Genomic DNA, 23,183 nt, shown 5'->3' with positions numbered 1-23,183 from the left:
TTTCACATAGAAAACACTGCATTCTGGCGGGCAATGATCTAACGCAGTAACGCAGCGTTATTTGGATTAGTAACTGTAATCTAATTACTGTTTTGGAAATTGTAACGCCTTATATTACTTCGTTACTGAAAAAGTAACTACCGTAAATTCCGGACTATAAGCCGCGGCTTTTTTCCCGTTTTTTGGCCTTTTTTGGCCCCTGCGGCTTATATAACGGTGCGGCTTATCTATGGATTTTTTCCAAAAAAAAAAAAAAAAATCTCTCTTTTTTAGCACTCTTTCTAACTATAAATCCACTTCTGTTTTAATTTCCTCTCTTGCCCTCTTTTAACAACATAACATAACATAACATAACACAACACAGGTAAGCAGAAAGAAAAAGACGAAGCAATCACCGCCATGAATGAGGAAATGACTCACCTGCTGGAGGCTGGAGATACACGGCTTGGGCTAAACTTTTACTCCGTGAAACACTATCGATTAAGTCCGACATCGCTCAGAGGTTTGAGCAGCTTGAAAACAAGTTTGAAAACGTGCAGAAGTCCATCCACTCACTCACTAAAGAAAATAATGCAACCGTGAACAGAGTTTATAATGCGGAAAAGCGCATCAGCGCACTGGAGGACAAAAACAACACAGTGAGTCCGAAAGTGGATAAAATGCAAAAACATCGAAACGCTGCACACGCAGGTTGATGACTTAATCAGCAGGAGTAAAAGAAATAACATTCGCCTGATCAATGTAAAAGAGGGAGCTGAGATTGGTGACATGGACGCTTTCGTGGCAAAATCCTGTGTTACATCCTGGACCTGAAGGAAGGCGAGAAACCACCAGAGGTGGACAGGGCACACCGGGCGCCTCGGCCACGTCCAGACCCCGGCCTGCCACCGAGGGCCATCTTCATCTGCCTACTCCGCTGGCCCGACCGTCAACTCATCCTCCAGGCTGCGGGGAAGAAGCCCCTCACCTGGGAGGGTACGCGCTTTTTCGTCCGGCAGGACCTCTCCGCGTTGGTGCAACAGAAACGCGCATCATCGAAAAGGTTAAAGTCAATGGATATCGCTTTGGCGTACTGTACCCAGCGAGACTCGTCATAACCATTGATGGACAGCGGCGGAACAAGAGCTCAAAGTGAAACTGCCGAATATCTTTTGAGTTGGACTGGTCAATAGTACTGTGAGTAACTAAAATAAAAAAATAAAAAACGGAATTCTCTCTTCTTTAGCACTCTTTCTAACTATAAATCCACTTCTGTTTTAATTTCCTCTCTTGCCCTCTTTTCACCACACCGCGGACACTGTGTGCACTGTAAAAAAAACAAAAAATACCATTAAAACACCCGCGGCTTATAGTCCGGTGCGGCTTATATAAGAAAAAAATAGTCAACTTTGAAGGTGCGGCTTATACACCGGTGCGCCTTATAGTCCGTCCGGAATTTACGGTAGTTACAGTAACGCGTTACTAAGTAACGCGTTACTGTCCAACACTACACATGACCTTGGGTCGCATATCACAAAAGTTAAACCCGGATGAACCCCTTCAAAATGATTCCTGCCCCAATGAGCAGTGTAACAAAGCTCTAGCATTGGTAGTACTTTGTTACCAATCATTTGCACTATTTTCACATATATATGGAAACATGAATTATTGACTCGTTTACACAGCATACTTTGCACAGCATTAAGAATGACTTTCTGAATGATGACGCGTTACACAGTGTCTCTATTTGATAGATATGTAGAATGGTTGGTTAAAGGGGCAGTATGCTGTTTTATTGAATGCTATTGTTAAAGTGACCCCTATATAATTGGTAGCATCCAGCTAATTACCTGAGGCAGGCTATAAAAAGCTGCCAGTGTGTGTATGATTCAGTTTGGCTGCTGGTAAGACACTGGAGGGCTGCTGTCAGCCATGCCTCATTTCTGTCAAATCCTTTTTGTCCTGTTAAATCTATTTTGTCTTTTTTTGTTGGTGAATAAACACCTTTTTACATTTACATTTACATTACATTACGTCATTTGGCAGACGCTTTTATCCAAAGCGACTTACAATAACACATTTTTTGTCTGCAATTGCAATTGCACAGTCCAACTGCCTCTTCTTGCTGTAAATCCAGCCGCTATTTGGGCCAGTCTAACAAGCAGCTTACGTTCAAATGGGTGGGCGTGTCATGTGGGTGTATCCTATACCCTGTGGGCATGTCCTATACCCAGTTTCTTTGAGTCAGCGGTTTACCACAGTTTCTAAGATATTTCTGGATGTTACTAACTTGGTGGGCGTGGCCTCTTGCAGGTTGTGAGCGGAGCTTATGTTGCCGTCTGTTGCCACGGCGATCTGGTCAGGAGCTGGGGGTGACACATCGTCTTCACATAGGAAGAACTGACACACACACACACACACACACACACACACACACACACACACACACACACACACACACAAGACAATGAGATGAATAGAGCTCAAAAGTTAGAGCAGTGAGAGCCACACTGGCTGGACAAAGTCAATAGACCAAATCAGCAGGGATGTTTACATTTACTTCCGGTTACCCCTGGTTCCGGTTACCTCCACACATCATAATGGTGGTGAACGGCACAAACTGATGTGTTGAAGACAAAAACAGACAAAGAAGACAAAAATGGTTTGTTCGTGTTGTGTTGTTGGGTGTCCAGTGACCATAAAGAGCGGGTCAAGATTTGGATTATTCAGAATTCCCTCTGCAAAGGGCAAACATGAGCAAAGAGAACTCTGGATTCGGCGGCACAGGCTTACTACAGCTACAACATCCAGGTTCCGAGCTGTATCCGAGCGGCGTCAGTAGCCTCTGTCTAACGTAACGTTAACGAGTCTGCAAAAAAACAGCGAGTTTGACAGTTGTAAACAAACGTTATTAGCTAGCTAACACTACATAAAACAAACACAGAAGAAAGGCTAGATACGTCGGACAAGCATGTTTACCAACCGTTTGAACATTTAAATTGAAAGTAGTCGGCCGAAAACAACAAGAGAGTTTGACAGCATTTATTTGACAACACGCTAATTTAAACCTGCCGCCTTCCCGAAGTGGTACGCGGAAGTAAATGTTTACATGGTGACGTCACGGTGATTTGGTCTATAGGAGAGCCACTTTTACCGCAAAACACCAAAAGCCACCCCAACCAAGCACATCTGCCTGCAATTTTTTGTGTTTAATTGTTTTCCATATATATATATACACAGTATATATATATATATATATATATATATATATATATGTATATATATATATATATATATATATATATTCTAGTCTTGAATCTGCTGCAGTTTATTGAGTTGCTTCCTGTCTGAAGGCAGGCTCTGAGTGAATTAGTTTAGTACAGAGTAGTTTACGCTTTTATTTTAAAGGCGGAAAGGGGAAATGCTACGTGTGAACTGACGCTGGTCTGTCAGTCTGCTAACGAACGCACTAGCAAAGACAAACACTACAGTCAGTCAGTCCCTGCTCGTATAGGCTGCGCTGTGTGAAGCAGACCTCTCTGGATTAGAAAAGTAAGCTAAGGAGAGAAAAAATCAGCCATCAGCCATAGCGTTTTGTATGGTTTTCTGGTTAACACGTTCACTGCCATTGGCGAGTTGACTCGTCAAAAAAAATCCAACGGTTGACTGCCATTGACGAGTCAAGTCGTCAAAAAAAAAACGGTGGGACGTGGATCAACGCCCCCCACGTCTCCTATAAAAATATGGGAGCCACCGAACGTGTACAACCCATTCCACCGACCCACTCAGTGGCGACAGTGCTCTCATTACTAGAAAAAGCAGAGCCAAAACTGCAGGGGAACGCGCGAGGAAACCATTCTCATACTGTAAAATGGATTGGCGAAAACGCTTTCGCTTTCGCGCTGAGAGCTGGCGGTGGGGGATTGCAAATTTGCATAATAGATGGGTGCAACACACTTTGAAACACCGGCAGAAAGCCCACAATCGCACGCAGCTTCATTCCAGCTGAGCTCACAACCGAAACGAACGAGCCCCATGCAGACTCGCCCAAAGAGCGGCCGCCAGCAGCCAGGCAGAGCCTTGCTTGTACCGCTGCAGCCACGGAGGGAGGAGAACACACACGGAGGGAGGAGTTTGAAGGAGAGGGGGGTTTCCTGCTGCTATGGAGGAAATTACTGTTCAAAACTATTGTTTAGATGTCTGACGTCTTACGCCAAAAATAAATGGTTAAAGTGACTGTTCTATCGAATTTCACAAAAAGCCATTTATCTCAGCTTAAATTTTCAGACGCTGAAACCATGCTGTATTCTACTGCTAATGCCTACATAACTACTAACTCTACAAACTAACTCTTTTAGACAGAGAAAGCACACATTCTATTAAGGTCCTTACACACCGAGCACGTTTTTTTCGTGCGATTAATTCGCACGTCAATAATATTTTCCGAACCTATATCAGTCAATGCAACCGTGCATACCGACGGCAAAGTTTCGCTGAGCGTTATTGCGGTGTTTATTTTTTCGAACCACGTTCGATTTTTCAGAAATTCGCTTCCGACGTGTACACATCTGTGGCTGTGATTGACAGGTGAGTCAAAACTCGCATCGCAATTTCGTGCCGTATATTCGCATCGCTCTTGATGTGTAAGGACCTTTAGTTCTTTTGAGATATTTTGTGTTCACAAAATCTTAGCAGAAAAGAATCCTCGGCTCTTGAAAGATGAGCCAGAATCCTCAAAAAAAAACCTTGGCAGAAGCTACCTACAGTATTGAAAAAACGGCTGGCAGTGAATTTAAAAGTGTTACATCTTGGTTCACACCAAAAGCATCTAAGAAGCAGCGCTTCACTCACGGAAGTGTGGAGCGGCCGGTGTGTTCGGTTTCCCCTGTTTACAAGGACGCTGAAATGAAACTCCCTCTGCAAGGCTTTGCTTCAGTCACTATGTTGATGCAGTGTTGCCAGATGGTGAGTTTCCACCCCCATTTGACGCATCAGAGGGCCAGCAACCTGGCAACCACGCAGTTTCTTTACACAGCAGTGAGGGACAGTCTGAGCAGGTTTTGACAGTATATTAGGCCGCCAAGTAAAGCTTCTCGAACCGCCAACTAAAACTTCGAGAGCCGCCAGCGTCTCACGAGCCGCGCAATGAGGAACTAGGAGTTAGAGTATTTACAGCACGTTTTGAAAAATCCTTATCTGAAGACCCGCCCCCCCTCCTGATTTTTCCTCCATGATTGTACTTGACCAATTTTCCCCCCGTTGCCCCGGTCGCTGCTCCACCCTCTGCCCATCTGGGGAGAGCTGTAGACTAGCAGACATGCGCAGTTGCCAGCCGCTTCTTTTCACCTGACAGCGAGGAACTTCACTGGCAAGACGTAGTACGTGCGGAGGAACACGCTATTCTCACCAGTTCCCTTCCGCCCTGACCAGGCCCCCCGATCGACCAGAGGAGGCGCTAGTGCGTAGTGGGTTAATGGTTAATAGTTTCAGTCACTTGGTGGTGGTTTTAGCCCTTTACTCAGCATGACCTACATTTGTAGTAGCCTAGCCAGAGGGAGAACAGCCAGAGAAAGAAATGAATGCAGGCCACCAATCACAGACGACACAGCGAGCTCCACCAATCAGAGATGTCGCTGTTATAACTTAGGATTGTGGGTAGTGTAAGCAGATCACGTTTTTTATGTTTCAAAATACAAAAATGATATCTTACAGATTTGTGGCTTCTACAGGAAGATATACCAATACCATCGTTTCACCACTGGGAGACCTGTAGTAAGTCTAACCAAAATCTCAATGGAGAATATGAACGGGAAATACTCTTCCAGAAGCAAGTGACATCATCACGATGTCACATGAGTGTTGAGCTCTATAACACACTTTGTGTGTGTGTGTGTGTGTGTGTGTGTGTGTGTGTGTGTGTGTGTGTGTGTGTGTGTTACCTGCACGGCGTCCGTGTCGGGGGTGGGCGTGGTCGTTCGGCCGTCCTCTCCGTCTGTGTGACTGTAGGACTCCTCCCCCTCCTCAAGCTCCTCCTCGTCCTGGTCTTCTTTTATGGTGGCTCCAGTGCTGGAGGCAGAGCCTCCGGGGGCGGGAGCGGAGCCTCTTCTCGCCTCCTTCCTCTTCCTCTTCCTCCTCCCATCAGCCGGAGATTTAGACAGAGGGTGACGGACATGGAGCGAGGAGTGACGGTGGTCTGCGGGGGAAAACTAGGCTTAAAGGTATACCATGCAACTATTTAACACGTTGAGTGCCATGGACGAGATATCTCGTCTTACATAATCCAACCGTTGAGTGCCAAAGACGAGATATCTCGTCTTACATAAACATTTTTTTTTTTTGACGGTGGGACATCAATCAACCCCTTTTACGTCTTCTATATCAATATTGGAGGAAGAGAATGTGTATAATCTATTTTACCGACCACTAAGTGGCGACAGTTCTCTCCAGACAGAGAGAAAGCCACAGCCACGGGTCCGCTGGAGAAAGCCAGTCTAATTTTCAAGGAAATAGCTGGGCGAAAACTCTTTCGATTTCACACACACACACACACACACACACACACACGCGCGCGCGCGCGCGCACACACACACACTCGAGTACCTTTGCGCATAAATAAGACCAGAATCGCAAAAGCTTCTTCAAAGCTCTCAGCCGACACCTCAAGAAACGAACGAGACAGTTTTACAGTCCAGACTGCCCGAGAGCGGCCGCGGAGCCTCCTCCCTCCGCAGCACAGACGGAGGGAGGAGTTTGGAGACACACACACACACACACACACATACACACACACACACACACACACACACACACACACACAATACAGTATACAGACTTGCCCAAGGGCACCCATAATCACAGGCACGTGAGGTGGTTCTAAAAATCCATTTATCTCTAAACTCTCTGAAAATCTCTGAAACCATGCTGTACTCAACGGCTAATATCTACATAACTACTAACTCTGCAAACTAACTCTTTTAGACAGAGAAAGCACACATTCTATTAGTTCTTTTTAGATGATTGGTGTTCACGAAGTCTTAACAGAAAAGAATCCTCGGCTCTTGTAAAATGAGCCAGAATCCTCAAAAAAAAACCTGGCACAACTTACCTACAGGATTGAAAAAATGGCTGGCACTCAATGTGTTAATAAAAAAACATTATATACACTCATACAAAAGTGTTCCCTCTAAATCATCACTTAAGACCCCTAGAATTGTGTGAAGGTGTTTTTTATGTGCAGACACGCTGCCCCTTGTGTGTATTTTAGTGTTCACAATGTTGTGAAAACAGTTTTCTGTGTTTTGGGGGTCGAGCGAGGTTGACAATAAATGGGGAGAGCGAGCAGCACGTGGGTTCTGTTTGTTTCTCTGCAATTATGATGTCATCAGTGATGGTCACTCAAGCAATTGTGATGTCATCAGTGAGTAAGTGGGTTCTGTCTGTCTGTTTCTCTGCGATTTCTGTCCCACATTGGATGATGTCATCAGTGATGGTCACTGATGCACTGAGCAATTGTGATGTTGTGGCGTACCACAGCAGAGACAATGGGGAAAGACATTCACCTGATGGTAGGGGCCCCTTTAACAGGGGCGGGGAGTTCAGGTAGGTGGCACGATGGTTTGGGGAGTAGCCTACAAAGCAACATGTTAGCAGCCCACTTTTACCTGTATGATCGCAGTTGAAGTGTGAGAAAATAAATCCAGTCGGATACAACTTTGGTTTTGAGTCTTTCTCCCGCACTTCCACAATGTCACTGATGATGTCACAACGTCTATGACATGCGAAGTTGAGCAATTGTGCGCTGCGTATGCCAATAGAGCAGGCGAGGCCACGCAGCAGCCAAGCTGTGGGCGAGGCTGCGCCACGGCCAATCTGCATGTGGCATGCGGCAATCCCACGTAGAGGGCGAGCCTAGGGGCGGAATATCTAGGGTTATAAAAGCACAAATAAACACACATACCTCCAAACTACCTCACATACCTCCAAACGACCTCGCAAAATGCTCTGGGAAGGAGCTGCATTTCCTGGTTTAATTTAGAATGCAGTCCGCTCACTCCTACTCTGTTGAAGTGATCCGTGATATGCACGATGTTATTGGTTTGGCTGATCCGCTCTGAGAAATGTTATTGGCTAGGCACTACATGCCCCCACATGTAACACAAAAATACAGACAGTGGGCAGCGTCTCTGCACATAAACACACTGCCACACAGTGTGTTTGTTTCTAACCCTAACCACACTGATTTAGAGGGAAACCTTTTGAATGAGTGTATATAATTAAAGGGTTGCATAGTATACCTTTAGAAACACATGAGGAACACCTGGAGCCTATAGAAACTAGGGATGGGTATACTGTACTCCATTTGGACGTCAGTATTCGTTCAATGGTTGAACGTATAGGGTACTTGTTTTTCTTTCTTTTTCAAAATAATTAGTTCTGAGAGATAATATACTTACTTACTTACATCACGGCTAGTGGACTTTTAGATCACTAACGCTTTTAGCATAACTCAATGGAGTTGAACATAGCGAAAATGACCATCACGGCTAGCAGACTTTTAGATTGCTAACGTTACTTCTTCTTTAAGCATTTCTGATGATGAACGATTGACAGATGACAAATAACTGAGGGACAGAGACAGATGTTGACAGGGTTAGGGTTAGGGTTGGGACAGATGTTGACAGCATGAGGGACAGAGACAGATGTTGACAGCATGAAGGACAGAGACAGATGTTGACAGCATGAGGGACAGAGACAGATGTTGACAGCATGAGGGACAGAGACAGATGTTGACAGGGTTAGGGTTGGGACAGATGTTGACAGCATGAGGGACAGTGACAGATGTTGACAGCATGAGGGACAGAGACAGATGTTGACAGGGTTAGGGTTGGGACAGATGTTGACAGCATGAGGGACAGAGACAGATGTTGACAGCATGAAGGACAGAGACAGATGTTGACAGCATGAGGGACAGAGACAGATGTTGACAGCATGAAGGACAGAGACAGATGTTGACAGCATGAGGGACAGAGACAGATGTTGACAGCATGAAGGACAGAGACAGATGTTGACAGCATGAGGGACAGAGACAGATGTTGTTAGGGTTAGGGTTGGGACAGATGTTGACAGCATGAGGGACAGAGACAGATGTTGACAGCATGAGGGACAGTGACAGATGTTGACAGGGTTAGGGTTAGGGTTGGGACAGATGTTGACAGCATGAGGGACAGAGACAGAGGTTGACAGCATGAGGGACAGTGACAGATGTTGACAGCATGAGGGACAGAGACAGATGTTGACAGGGTTAGGGTTGGGACAGATGTTGACAGCATGAGGGACATAGACAGAGGTTGACAGCATGAAGGACAGAGACAGATGTTGACAGGGTTAGGGTTAGGGTTGGGACAGATGTTGACAGCATGAGGGACAGAGACAGATGTTGACAGCATGAGGGACAGAGACAGATGTTGACAGGGTTAGGGTTGGGACAGATGTTGACAGCATGAGGGACAGTGACAGATGTTGACAGCATGAGGGACAGAGACAGATGTTGACAGGGTTAGGGTTAGGGTTGGGACAGATGTTGACAGCATGAGGGACAGAGACAGATGTTGACAGCATGAAGGACAGAGACAGATGTTGACAGCATGAGGGACAGAGACAGATGTTGACAGCATGAAGGACAGAGACAGATGTTGACAGCATGAGGGACAGAGACAGATGTTGACAGCATGAAGGACAGAGACAGATGTTGACAGCATGAGGGACAGAGACAGATGTTGTTAGGGTTAGGGTTGGGACAGATGTTGACAGCATGAGGGACAGAGACAGATGTTGACAGCATGAGGGACAGTGACAGATGTTGACAGGGTTAGGGTTAGGGTTGGGACAGATGTTGACAGCATGAGGGACAGAGACAGAGGTTGACAGCATGAGGGACAGTGACAGATGTTGACAGCATGAGGGACAGAGACAGATGTTGACAGGGTTAGGGTTGGGACAGATGTTGACAGCATGAGGGACATAGACAGAGGTTGACAGCATGAAGGACAGAGACAGATGTTGACAGGGTTAGGGTTAGGGTTGGGACAGATGTTGACAGCATGAGGGACAGAGACAGATGTTGACAGCATGAGGGACAGATACAGATGTTGACAGCATGAGGGACAGAGACAGATGTTGACAGCATGAGGGACAGTGACAGATGTTGACAGCATGAGGGACAGAGACAGATGTTGACAGCATGAAGGACAGAGACAGATGTTGACAGGGTTAGGGTTAGGGTTGGGACAGATGTTGACAGCATGAGGGACAGAGACAGATGTTGACAGCATGAGGGACAGTGACAGATGTTGACAGCATGAAGGACAGAGACAGATGTTGACAGCATGAAGGACAGAGACAGATGTTGACAGCATGAAGGACAGATACAGATGTTGACAGCATGAAGGACAGAGACAGATGTTGACAGCATGAGGGACAGATACAGATGTTGACAGCATGAAGGACAGAGACAGATGTTGACAGCATGAAGGACAGAGACAGATGTTGACAGCATGAGGGACAGATACAGATGTTGACAGCATGAAGGACAGAGACAGATGTTGACAGCATGAGGGACAGATACAGATGTTGACAGCATGAAGGACAGAGACAGATGTTGACAGCATGAAGGACAGAGACAGATGTTGACAGCATGAAGGACAGATACAGATGTTGACAGCATGAAGGACAGAGACAGATGTTGACAGCATGAGGGACAGATACAGATGTTGACAGCATGAAGGACAGTGACAGATGTTGACAGCATGAAGGACAGAGACAGATGTTGACAGCATGAAGGACAGAGACAGATGTTGACAGCATGAGGGACAGATACAGATGTTGACAGCATGAAGGACAGAGACAGATGTTGACAGCATGAAGGACAGAGACAGATGTTGACAGCATGAGGGACAGATACAGATGTTGACAGCATGAGGGACAGATACAGATGTTGACAGGGTTAGGGTTGGGACAGATGTTGACAGCATGAGGGACAGAGACAGATGTTGACAGCATGAGGGACAGTGACAGATGTTGACAGCATGAGGGACAGATACAGATGTTGACAGCATGAGGGACAGAGACAGATGTTGACAGCATGAGGGACAGTGACAGATGTTGACAGCATGAAGGACAGAGACAGATGTTGACAGCATGAAGGACAGAGACAGATGTTGACAGCATGAAGGACAGATACAGATGTTGACAGCATGAAGGACAGAGACAGATGTTGACAGCATGAAGGACAGATACAGATGTTGACAGCATGAGGGACAGATACAGATGTTGACAGGGTTAGGGTTAGGGTTGGGACAGATGTTGACAGCATGAGGGACAGAGACAGATGTTGACAGCATGAGGGACAGTGACAGATGTTGACAGCATGAGGGACAGATACAGATGTTGACAGCATGAAGGACAGAGACAGATGTTGACAGGGTTAGGGTTAGGGTTGGGACAGATGTTGACAGCATGAAGGACAGAGACAGATGTTGACAGCATGAGGGACAGTGACAGATGTTGACAGCATGAGGGACAGAGACAGATGTTGACAGCATGAGGGACAGAGACAGATGTTGACAGCATGAGGGACAGTGACAGATGTTGACAGCATGAGGGACAGATACAGATGTTGACAGCATGAAGGACAGAGACAGATGTTGACAGGGTTAGGGTTGGGGTTGGGACAGATGTTGACAGCAGAGGCAAGGTAGGGATGCTATCCTGCAAAGATGGCGCCGCAACCCAGAATGTTAGTCAAACTGCATTGGTTACCGGAGTACTTACTCTGTTATAATTTAATGTGAGTACTCAAATATTGAAATTACTTAAAATGCCCATCCTTGATAGAAACCCTTCGAGGACCCCAGTAATTTCCCAAGGGACCTCTGGAACATTCTCCAGGACCTCCGGAACATTTTCCAGTACCTCTGAAATGTTTTCCATGCCCTCTGGAACGTTTTCCAGGCACCATGGAACATTTTCCAGGCCCTGGCCCTGTGGAAAGGAGGGAATCTGCCCTAACTTCACGGAGAATCAGTTGTCTGACACTGTTGTGTAGCTGGAACGCTCACCTGGGAAATTCCCAAAATTCCCACCTCCGAGTTGTCTGGAATGCAGCATTAGTCAGTGTGGCGTCTCACCTTCAAAGTCCTGCTCGTTGTAAACTCTGTGTTTCGCCTGTGGTGGACTTCGGGCCGCGGGCAGGAGGACCTGCTGCTGGAAACACTCCACACCCAATGCCTTGTTCAGGTCCTCCTCATCATCATCACTATGGCAACGAGGAGGACGAGGTGGAGTCACAGGCTAGAGGCGAGGAGAGGAGAGGAGAGAGAGGAGAGGAATAAATGAGTGAATACATTTCTTCACATATCTTGTACTGTTTTAACAAAGTAACAAAGCAACATTCTAAGGGGAAAAAATTATTGAACTTTGAGAATTTAACAAATTAAAACAAACATGCTTGTTTTATGGATAAGGCTTCACACGGACTTGGTTCGATGTCCTTTGAATGAACTAGAAATGTGCCGCTCATTTCTAGGGTGGAGACTTGAAATTGGGCACTGCTGCACACACTGTCCCCAGCAGCACTGCACACACTGTCCCCAGCAGCACTGCACACTGTCCCCAGCACCACACACTGTCCCCAGCAGCACACACTGTCCCCAGCAGCACACACTGTCCCCAGCAGCACTGCACACACTGTCCCCAGCAGCACACACTGTCCCCAGCAGCACTGCACACTGTCCCCAGCAGCACTGCACACTGTCCCCAGCAGCACACACTGTCCCCAGCAGCACTGCACACTGTCCCCAGCAGCACTGCACACACTGTCCCAGCAGCACACACTGTCCCCAGCAGCACTGCACACTGTCCCCAGCAGCACTGCACACACTGTCACCAGCAGCGCACCCCCCAAGTTTGAAGTTGATTAGCCGAACGGTTCTCCAGATACGTGAAAGCCATGTTCTGATCAAATTGTACGAAATTCGACACTGTACTTTCTTGGCTCCACCCCTCCCGCCACTACCCAGACTGATGATGTCATCAATATAGCTGCAAGTGGCAATACCAAGGGTTCAAGCCTGATGATGATATCATCAGTGATGTCACAATTCCTTGAGTCTAACCAAAAACCACAATTGCACGATGTGATGTCATCAGTGAATGATGTCATCAGTGATGTGGTTTTGGGTTACACTCGGGCAGTTGTGACATCACTGATGATGTCATAGACATTGTGACATAATTGTGATGTCATCAGTGAGTGATGTTATAAGATGCTTAGGGGCTTAGGGGTACATCATCAACCAGTCATAGGCATTGTGACATCATCAGGCTTGAACCCCTGGTATTGCCGCTTGCGGCTATTTTTGTGTATTTGGATTTGTATATTATCACTTGTAATGTTTCTGCTTTTGTTACCTGCCGAGGAACTACGGATGTAAACTAACTCCAGGATGTTTACATATTGTATTTTTATACTGATGTTCATTAACATGCTCTGTCACTATCAAATAAATAAATAAATAAATAAATAAATAAATAAATGTGAAACTCACTGTGGAGACGGCGAGAGCTTCAGGACCCAGAGAGTTTTGATGGTGACTCATGGTTCCGTCAGGAGGTCAGACTGATATCAGAGGTCAGGAGGTCAGAGCAGTGCAGTGTGGGTGTTGCAGTCCTTTGTTGTCTTGGTGGTTCAGCAGTGCAGTGTGGGTGTTGTAGTCCTGTATTGTCTTGGTGGTTCAGCAGCAGAACCTGCAACGAGAAGCATTGTGAGTGAACAAGCTCTCTCTGCCTCACGCTGCAAAGTCAGAGGACCTGAAAGAGAGCACCTTCTACCACTCCCCGCGGAGGAAATCCAATATGTCCGCCTATAACATCTGAGAGCATAATACACAGAGAGCATGTGGGGGTGAAGGTGACTGAGAATCATAACAGCTCCAACATGAAAATCAGTGATAAAAAGGGACAAATAAATAAGAGTGAGTGAGGAGGTAACGTCTCTGCTAACATTGAACAACTCTTCAGCAGTGTTGAGCATAAAAATTCAATGAATGAAAACAAATTGAGAAGATGTCCTGCACTCCCCCACCCGCTGTCTCCGCACTGCTGATGCCAACCTCCTCACCCCCATCACCAAAACCAACCTCCTCACCCCCATCACCAAAACCAACCTCCTCACCCCCATCACCAAAACCAAGCTCTCTGAAAGAAGTAAGTTTGTTGTCCTGTAATGGTTGGGGGAAAACAGGGTCCAGGCTGGGATGGGTCTTTATTTATTTATTTATTTATTTATTTATCGAGTTTTGGGGATTTTTCTCCCGTTTTCTCCCCAATTGTACTTAAACTGCTCCACACCCTCTGCTGATCTGTGGAGAGCCACTAGACTAGCACATGCTTCCATGAACAGCGACCAGGACATCTGACCAAGTCAGAAGTACCGCTGTCGGGTCTCCACGGTGGGAGGAGAGTGCTTTTACCTAAAGTTGATGCCAGTGATGTCATTTTGTGCATGAATGACATCACTGGTCCACAAACTCAACTCAAACAAACTCTCAATAGAAAGAAATAGTAAAAGTAAAAAATATTGATTTAAAAAACAAAAAACACAAAAGAAAAAAGCTACTCAAGCTACTCAATTACAGTAAGGAGAGTCATTGTAATGAGTTACTTTGCACCTCTGGATGAAACAGTGACAAGAGAAGGCAGACAAGGACAGCTGGAGGACAGTGACACAGCAGCTGAGCACTGACTCAGCATCAGCCTGCATACTGATACTATACAGACAGACAGACAGAAAGACTGACTGACTTACAGACAGGCAGCCAAAGAGACAGACAGACAGACAGACAAAGAGACAGACAGAGACAGGCAGGCAGACAGACAAACAGACTGACTTAGAGACAGACAGACTGACAGACAGGCAGAGAGACAGACAGACTGACTTACAGACAGACAGGCAGGCAGACAGACAGGCAGAGAGACAGACAGGCAGAGAGACAGACCGACAGGCAGACAGACAGACTGACAGACAGACAGACAGACAGACAGGCAGGCAGACAGACAGGCAGAGAGACAGACAGGCAGATAGACAGACAGGCAGACAGACAGACAGACAGACAGACCGGCAGAGAGACAGACAGGCAGAGAGACAGACAGACAGACAGACAGACAGGCAGACAGACAGGCAGAGAGACAGACAGGCAGAGAGACAGACAGGCAGACAGACAGACAGACAGACAGGCAGAGAGACAGGCAGAGAGACAGACAGACAGACAGACAGACAGACAATGTGGGGTCCAGGGATCACCATGAGGGGTCTGCAGCAAATCGCTAAATTGTTAAAGACCCAAAAGTCATGTTGTAAAGTAGGTAAAAATAGTAGGTAAAAAATGAGCAGCGGCTGGAAGCACATATAGCCGACTCTTTCCGCCGCATTGGGAAATTGTGGATTCTTCTTTTTTCTCCTTCGTTGTATTCTATTACATGTTTGTTGACTTGTATTACATGTTTGTTGACTTGTACGGTATTTGCTTTCTTTTGGATTTCTGTATTTGAGTGTCACTTGCATTGATGTAAGCCAAACAGTTGAATTATTAATCGCCGCAATGCGTTAATCACTTGATTTCTATTGTTTTTCTGTTGATGTGTCATCCCGGTGGCTCACCTGGTAGAGAGCGTACCACAAAGTTGTAGGTTCATTTCTCTCTTCACTTCCATTCATTTTCAACAACTAGACAGATATCAAAGCTGGTGGGCTTCATGGAAACAGCATGACTCGAACTGGCCGACCATTACATCAATCTGCTCATTCAGTGGTGTTTTATTGCCACATAAGTAATGTAGCGCAGAGAGCTTCCTCTCTCCCCACCTTTCCTGTCTGCCTACTGTCCTATCAAATAAAGGGAAAAGGATCTCACGCATTACGCACGGGAGAGCTAGCCCGCCCTGCAGCTTGCATATGCACTGCCCGCAGCTCAGCTGCTGCGTGGCCTCGACTGCTCTATTGGCATGCACTGCGCCCATTTGCTCAACTTCGCATCACTGATGACATCACTCACTGATGACATCACATTTGCTCGAGTGACCATCACTGGTCACATCATGGAGTGCTCGAGTGACGTCACTCAGCGCACAATTGCTCAACTTCGCATGTCATAGACATTGTGGCATCATCAATGACATCACAATAAATATATAGAGATTCTATGAATATTCAAATATGCAAATATTCCCCCCACAGATAGCATGCTAATAACTATAGATTCGGCCAGCATCCTTTTCTTGATCCAGGACATATCCACCAAGGTGTTTTGAGGCAAAGAGCCATGAGCTATAAATTACGAGCTAGCGATCAGAACTTTAGCATGCTAACGTTAGCTTTCCCGGCAGACCCTGAACACAGCGCTACTACAAGGACACTAAGCCAATGACCTCTGACCTCTGTGTGACGTGTGTGTGCTCTTAGTTACCTCATCAGTGAGTCACTGCTTCGTCCTCCAAACAGGGAGACACACACTCTGCACAGGCCATTCATTTATAGCTGCTGAGAGAGAGAGAGAGGAGAGAGAGACAGAGAGAGGGAGAGCGAGCTGTTGTGTGTGACTAATGTCGTCAGTGAGTTCATCACAACAGCCATTATCTACAGAGCTAAAGCCAAACACACACACGCACATACACACACACACCAGGCTGAGTGTGTGTGTGTATGTAAACACACACACACCAGGCTGAGTGTGTGTGTGTATGTAAACACACACACACCAGGCTGAGTGTGTGTGTGTATGTAAACACACACACACACCAGGCTGAGTGTGTGTGTTTACATACACATTTTTATTTACACGTTTGTTTGATTACACATGGAGAAGTGACGTGTGTGTTTGATATTTGTGTACAGTACGTGTGTGTGTGTGTGTGTGTGTGGTTGTGTACAGTATGTGTGTGTATGTGGTTGTGTAATGTGTACAGTGCGTGTGTGTGTGTGGTTGTGTACAGTACGTGTGTGTGTGTGTGTGTGCGGTTCCCATGACATCAGTAAAATCCTGCTTGATCCAGATGTGATGAGAGCATGTAGCGCTTTAGCTGATGAGCGCTCAAAGTGTTTCACAGTAAAGTCTATTCACCTGTTCACACTCACATTCACACTACAGGCTGACCTGTTCACACTCACACTCACACTACAGGCTGACCTGTTCACACTCACATTCACACTACAGGCTGACCTGTTCACACTCACACTACAGACTGACCTGTTCACACTCACATTCACACTACAGGCTGACCTGTTCACACTCACATTCACACTACAGGCTGACCTGTTCACACTCACATTCACACTACAGGCTGACCTGTTCACACTCACATTCACACTACAGGCTGACCTGTTCACACTCACATTCACACTACAGGCTGACCTGTTCACACTCACACTACAGACTGACCTGTTCACACTCACATTCACACTACAGGCTGACCTGTTCACACTCACATTCACACTACAGGCTGACCTGTTCACACTCACACTACAGGCTGACCTGTTCACATTCACACTACAGACTGACCTGTTCACACTCACATTCACACTACAGGCTGACCTGTTCACACTCACATTCACACTACAGGCTGACCTGTTCACATTCACACTACAGACTGACCTGTTCACACTCACATTCACACTACAGGCTGACCTGTTCACACTCACTTTCACACTACAGGCTGACCTGTTCACACTCACATTCACACTACAGGCTGACCTGTTCACACTCACATTCACACTACAGGCTGACCTGTTCACACTCACATTCACACTACAGACTGACCTGTTCACACTCACATTCACACTACAGACTGACCTGTTCACACTCACATTCACACTACAGGCTGACCTGTTCACACTCACACTACAGGCTGACCTGTTCACACTCACATTCACACTACAGGCTGACCTGTTCACACTCACATTCACACTACAGGCTGACCTGTTCACACTCACACTACAGGCTGACCTGTTCACACTCACACTACAGGCTGACCTGTTCACACTCACTTTCACACTACAGGCTGACCTGTTCACATTCACACTACAGGCTGACCTGTTCACACTCACATTCACACTACAGGCTGACCTGTTCACACTCACACTACAGGCTGACCTGTTCACACTCACATTCACACTACAGGCTGACCTGTTCACACTCACATTCACACTACAGGCTGACCTGTTCACACTCACTTTCACACTACAGGCTGACCTGTTCACACTCACTTTCACACTACAGGCTGACCTGTTCACACTCACACTACAGGCTGACCTGTTCACACTCACATTCACACTACAGGCTGACCTGTTCACACTCACATTCACACTACAGGCTGACCTGTTCACACTCACACTACAGGCTGACCTGTTCACACTCACACTACAGGCTGACCTGTTCACACTCACTTTCACACTACAGGCTGACCTGTTCACATTCACACTACAGGCTGACCTGTTCACACTCACATTCACACTACAGGCTGACCTGTTCACACTCACATTCACACTACAGGCTGACCTGTTCACACTCACACTACAGGCTGACCTGTTCACACTCACATTCACACTACAGGCTGACCTGTTCACACTCACATTCACACTACAGGCTGACCTGTTCACACTCACTTTCACACTACAGGCTGACCTGTTCACACTCACTTTCACACTACAGGCTGACCTGTTCACACTCACTTTCACACTACAGGCTGACCTGTTCACACTCACTTTCACACTACAGGCTGACCTGTTCACACTCACTTTCACACTACAGGCTGACCTGTTCACACTCACTTTCACACTACAGGCTGACCTGTTCACACTCACTTTCACACTACAGGCTGACCTGTTCACATTCACACTACAGGCTGACCTGTTCACACTCACATTCACACTACAGGCTGACCTGTTCACACTCACATTCACACTACAGGCTGACCTGTTCACACTCACACTACAGGCTGACCTGTTCACACTCACATTCACACTACAGGCTGACCTGTTCACACTCACTTTCACACTACAGGCTGACCTGTTCACACTCACTTTCACACTACAGGCTGACCTGTTCACACTCACACTACAGGCTGACCTGTTCACATTCACACTACAGGCTGACCTGTTCACACTCACACTACAGGCTGACCTGTTCACACTCACACTACAGGCTGACCTGTTCACACTCACACTACAGGCTGACCTGTTCACACTCACACTACAGGCTGACCTGTTCACACTCACACTACAGGCTGACCTGTTCACACTGACACTACAGGCTGACCTGTTCACACTCACACTACAGGCTGACCTGTTCACACTCACACTACAGGCTGACCTGTTCACACTCACACTACAGGCTGACCTGTTCACACTCACACTACAGGCTGACCTGTTCACACTCACATTCACACTACAGGCTGACCTGTTCACACTCACACTACAGGCTGACCTGTTCACATTCACACTACAGGCTGACCTGTTCACACTCACACTACAGGCTGACCTGTTCACACTCACACTACAGGCTGACCTGTTCACACTCACACTACAGGCTGACCTGTTCACACTCACACTACAGGCTGACCTGTTCACACTCACACTACAGGCTGACCTGTTCACACTGACACTACAGGCTGACCTGTTCACACTCACACTACAGGCTGACCTGTTCACACTCACACTACAGGCTGACCTGTTCACACTCACACTACAGGCTGACCTGTTCACACTCACACTACAGGCTGACCTGTTCACACTCACATTCACACTACAGGCTGACCTGTTCACATTCACACTACAGGCTGACCTGTTCACACTCACACTACAGGCTGACCTGTTCACACTCACACTACAGGCTGACCTGTTCACACTCACACTACAGGCTGACCTGTTCACACTCACATTCACACTACAGGCTGACCTGTTCACATTCACACTACAGGCTGACCTGTTCACACTCACACTACAGGCTGACCTGTTCACACTCACACTACAGGCTGACCTGTTCACACTCACACTACAGGCTGACCTGTTCACACTCACATTCACACTACAGGCTGACCTGTTCACATTCACACTACAGGCTGACCTGTTCACACTCACACTACAGGCTGACCTGTTCACACTCACACTACAGGCTGACCTGTTCACACTCACACTACAGGCTGACCTGTTCACATTCACACTACAGGCTGACCTGTTCACACTCACTTTCACACTACAGGCTGACCTGTTCACACTCACACTACAGGCTGACCTGTTCACACTCACATTCACACTACAGGCTGACCTGTTCACACTCACATTCACACTACAGGCTGACCTGTTCACACTCACTTTCACACTACAGGCTGACCTGTTCACACTCACACTACAGGCTGACCTGTTCACACTCACATTCACACTACAGGCTGACCTGTTCACACTCACTTTCACACTACAGGCTGACCTGTTCACACTCACACTACAGGCTGACCTGTTCACACTCACACTACAGGCTGTGGGATTTTCACTATTCATCACATAATTGGGACGGGACAGGAAAAAAAGTCAACGGGAGCGGGCGCGAGCGGGAATCATGGCATCAATAGACCAGTTTTGATAAATATGCACATACAGTTCTAATACTGTATGAAGAAATGCTATTACATTATTATTATTATTATTATCATTATCATGATTAATTTATTTTCCCCTGGCTGCTCTGGTGGCTGGTTGGTTGCAATCCAATCCACTTTATTTATAAAGCACATTTAAAACACTAGGGATCTTGCGCGCTGCACGGCCTCGCCCGACCTGCAACTCGCATATATACAGTAGGCTACATCATAATAAAGTGATATTCACCTGATCATTTTCACATAATTCACCTCAATAATGGTTTTTTTATGTGTACTCCAGGGAGTATCAAACAGGTGGTCATGCCAAAAGAGAAAAGGAGGAGATATCCATTCATTGATACATTCATTCCATAAGGATAAGTGACATCAGTATGCTGCATGTTTGTGTGGATTGTCTGAATTGTCTACCCATTATATTTGATTCCCTGTACTTGTAATATCATTTGTGGACTCAAAGCATTTTAAATGCCTAACCCACGACATATGTAACCCTAACCCTAACCCACGACGTGTGTAACCCTAACCCTAACCCACGACGTGTGTAACCCTAACCCTAACCCACGACGTGTGTAACCCTAACCTCAAGCTGCATAAACTACTTTTTAAAAGGCTGATGGTGAATTGAGTCGTGATTAAGTGCGCATACGCCCATTGTATCAAAATCTCACTGCAGCCAGGTACCCAAAGTTGGCAACCCTGAACTAGCCTGTAAACATTATAGTCACATTTCCAATGCTAACCCTGGGCTAGTAGAACTGCAGTGTGAATGGTATAGTCCTGGGTTTAGGTTAACTACATGTACTCTATGCTACTGCCTCCGTGACTGTTTGTGATGTCCGTTTTTAATCGTCCTGTTTTTTCCCCTCCCGCATCACCTTCCCCTTAGGAGGTCTTTTGCCTCCTACCAGGCTGTCACACTGAATAAGAATTTGTTCTTACAGACTTGCCTGGCTAAATAAAAGGTTGATGATGATGATGATGATGATGATAACAAGTGCGTGTGTGTATGTGTGAAAAGGGGCTAAGTTAGCCTGGGGCTATCAGGGCTAAGTTAGCCTGGGGCTATCAGGGCTAAGTTAGCCTGGGGCTATCAGGGCTAAGTTAGCCTGGGGCTATCAGGGCTAAGATAGCCCCGGGCTAAGATAATGCAGTGTGAAAAGCTCTACATACTTTGAATCATTGAAAAAATACATTTGAGTAAAGAATAGAAGTAGCCTAGAGTTTAAAACAGGGGTGTCAAACATGGGGGGCAGAACCGGACCGCCAAAGGGTCCAATCTGGCCCACAGGACGACTTTGCAAAGAGTAACAATTGCACTGAAAAGTCCTTCAATCCAATGTCATCATCATCATCATCAACCTTTATTTAATCAGGCAAGTTATTTAAGAACAAATTCTTATTTTCAATAACGGCCTGGTGTTCAATGTGATGCACTCATTAAGGCTTAAGAGGTAGTTCCAGGTTTCAGGAGCAAGTTACAGTAAATTATATTAAGTAGCCTATTCACATTTTCTGTATTCATAACTAAATGGTAAACTATTTGCATTATCCTTGCCTTAAATATAGAGAATTGCACAGTTGCCATCAATTGCAATGCAGGGTTAGACAGTAGATTTGATAATTTGTTTGATGGTAGCTGACATAGCCTAACCCTACGTGAAAAACATTTTCTTAAAATGTACCTGTAATTTTCTTAAAAGAAATGTGACAATTTTGAGGTTTTGTCATTTATAGGTTATTGATTTGCTTTGTCTGGCCGACTAGATGAAATTGGGTCGCATGTGACCCTTGAACTAAAATGGGTTTGACACCCCTGGTTTAAAACAAAGACCATAACTTAAAACGACTTTTACTCATGTGCGTTACTTATAACTACCCACCCATGTGAGTGTGTGAGAGAGTGAATGTGTGTGTGTGTGAGTGTGAGAGAGAGAAAGAGTGTGTGACAGTGTGTGTGTGTGTGTGTTTCCCACGCTGGGTTAATCCCTGTGTGTTGTGGTTTGTCGACACATAGCAGTAAACTTCAGGTAACGTCACATTGCCTTAGAGGAGCGTGGGACACATAGCGTAAACTTCAGGTAACGTCACGTTGCCTTAGAGGAGCGTGGGAATCTGGAGCTCCTGGCAGACACAGGGAGGAGGTGCAGGTCAGAGGTCAGCAGGTCTGAGATGTATTCCTCTGGGAAGTTAGAACGGTCATCCCCATTCAAATCAATGTTCCTGGACACAAATGGACAAATGCAACGATGGCATGGCCCACCCTACTCTGCCTTTGATTGGCTTACCCCAGTGGTTCCCAACCTTGGGGTCGCGAGCCCAAGTGGGGTCGCCTGAAATTTCTTAAAAACAAAAAATAAAATAACGTTTTTTTTTTTTTTTTTTACACCATACACAATTTAAAATTACCAAAGAGGATTAGAGCCACAATAGATTTTTGTGACATCAAAGTGGGGTCATAAGCCAAAAAAGGTTGGGAACTTCTGGCTTACCCTGATATT

At 46.2% G+C, this 23,183-nt stretch overlaps 1 protein-coding gene across 1 annotated transcript in view; it reads right to left on the bottom strand.

The window, feature by feature from the left end:
• slc4a2a (solute carrier family 4 member 2a) overlaps positions 1 to 13,634 on the bottom strand; it is a gene marked incomplete at both ends in the record, with an annotated part of 63,749 nt that extends 50,115 nt beyond the window's left edge. The window contains 4 exons of the mRNA XM_083658961.1: positions 2,270 to 2,334; positions 5,919 to 6,172; positions 12,165 to 12,327; positions 13,584 to 13,634. Of these exons, the coding sequence (XP_083515087.1) occupies positions 2,270 to 2,334; positions 5,919 to 6,172; positions 12,165 to 12,327; positions 13,584 to 13,634 (533 nt within the window). The remainder of the gene's footprint in view (positions 1 to 2,269; positions 2,335 to 5,918; positions 6,173 to 12,164; positions 12,328 to 13,583) is intronic.
• Between the last annotated feature and the right edge of the window lie 9,549 nt (positions 13,635 to 23,183).

The sequence above is a fragment of the Poromitra crassiceps genome, assembly GCF_964638095.1.
Source record: "Poromitra crassiceps genome assembly, chromosome: 23".
NCBI classification, from domain to species: domain Eukaryota; kingdom Metazoa; phylum Chordata; class Actinopteri; order Beryciformes; family Melamphaidae; genus Poromitra; species Poromitra crassiceps.
Note: the sequence above shows the minus strand (reverse complement) of the source record. Positions and strands in the feature narration are given on the sequence as shown.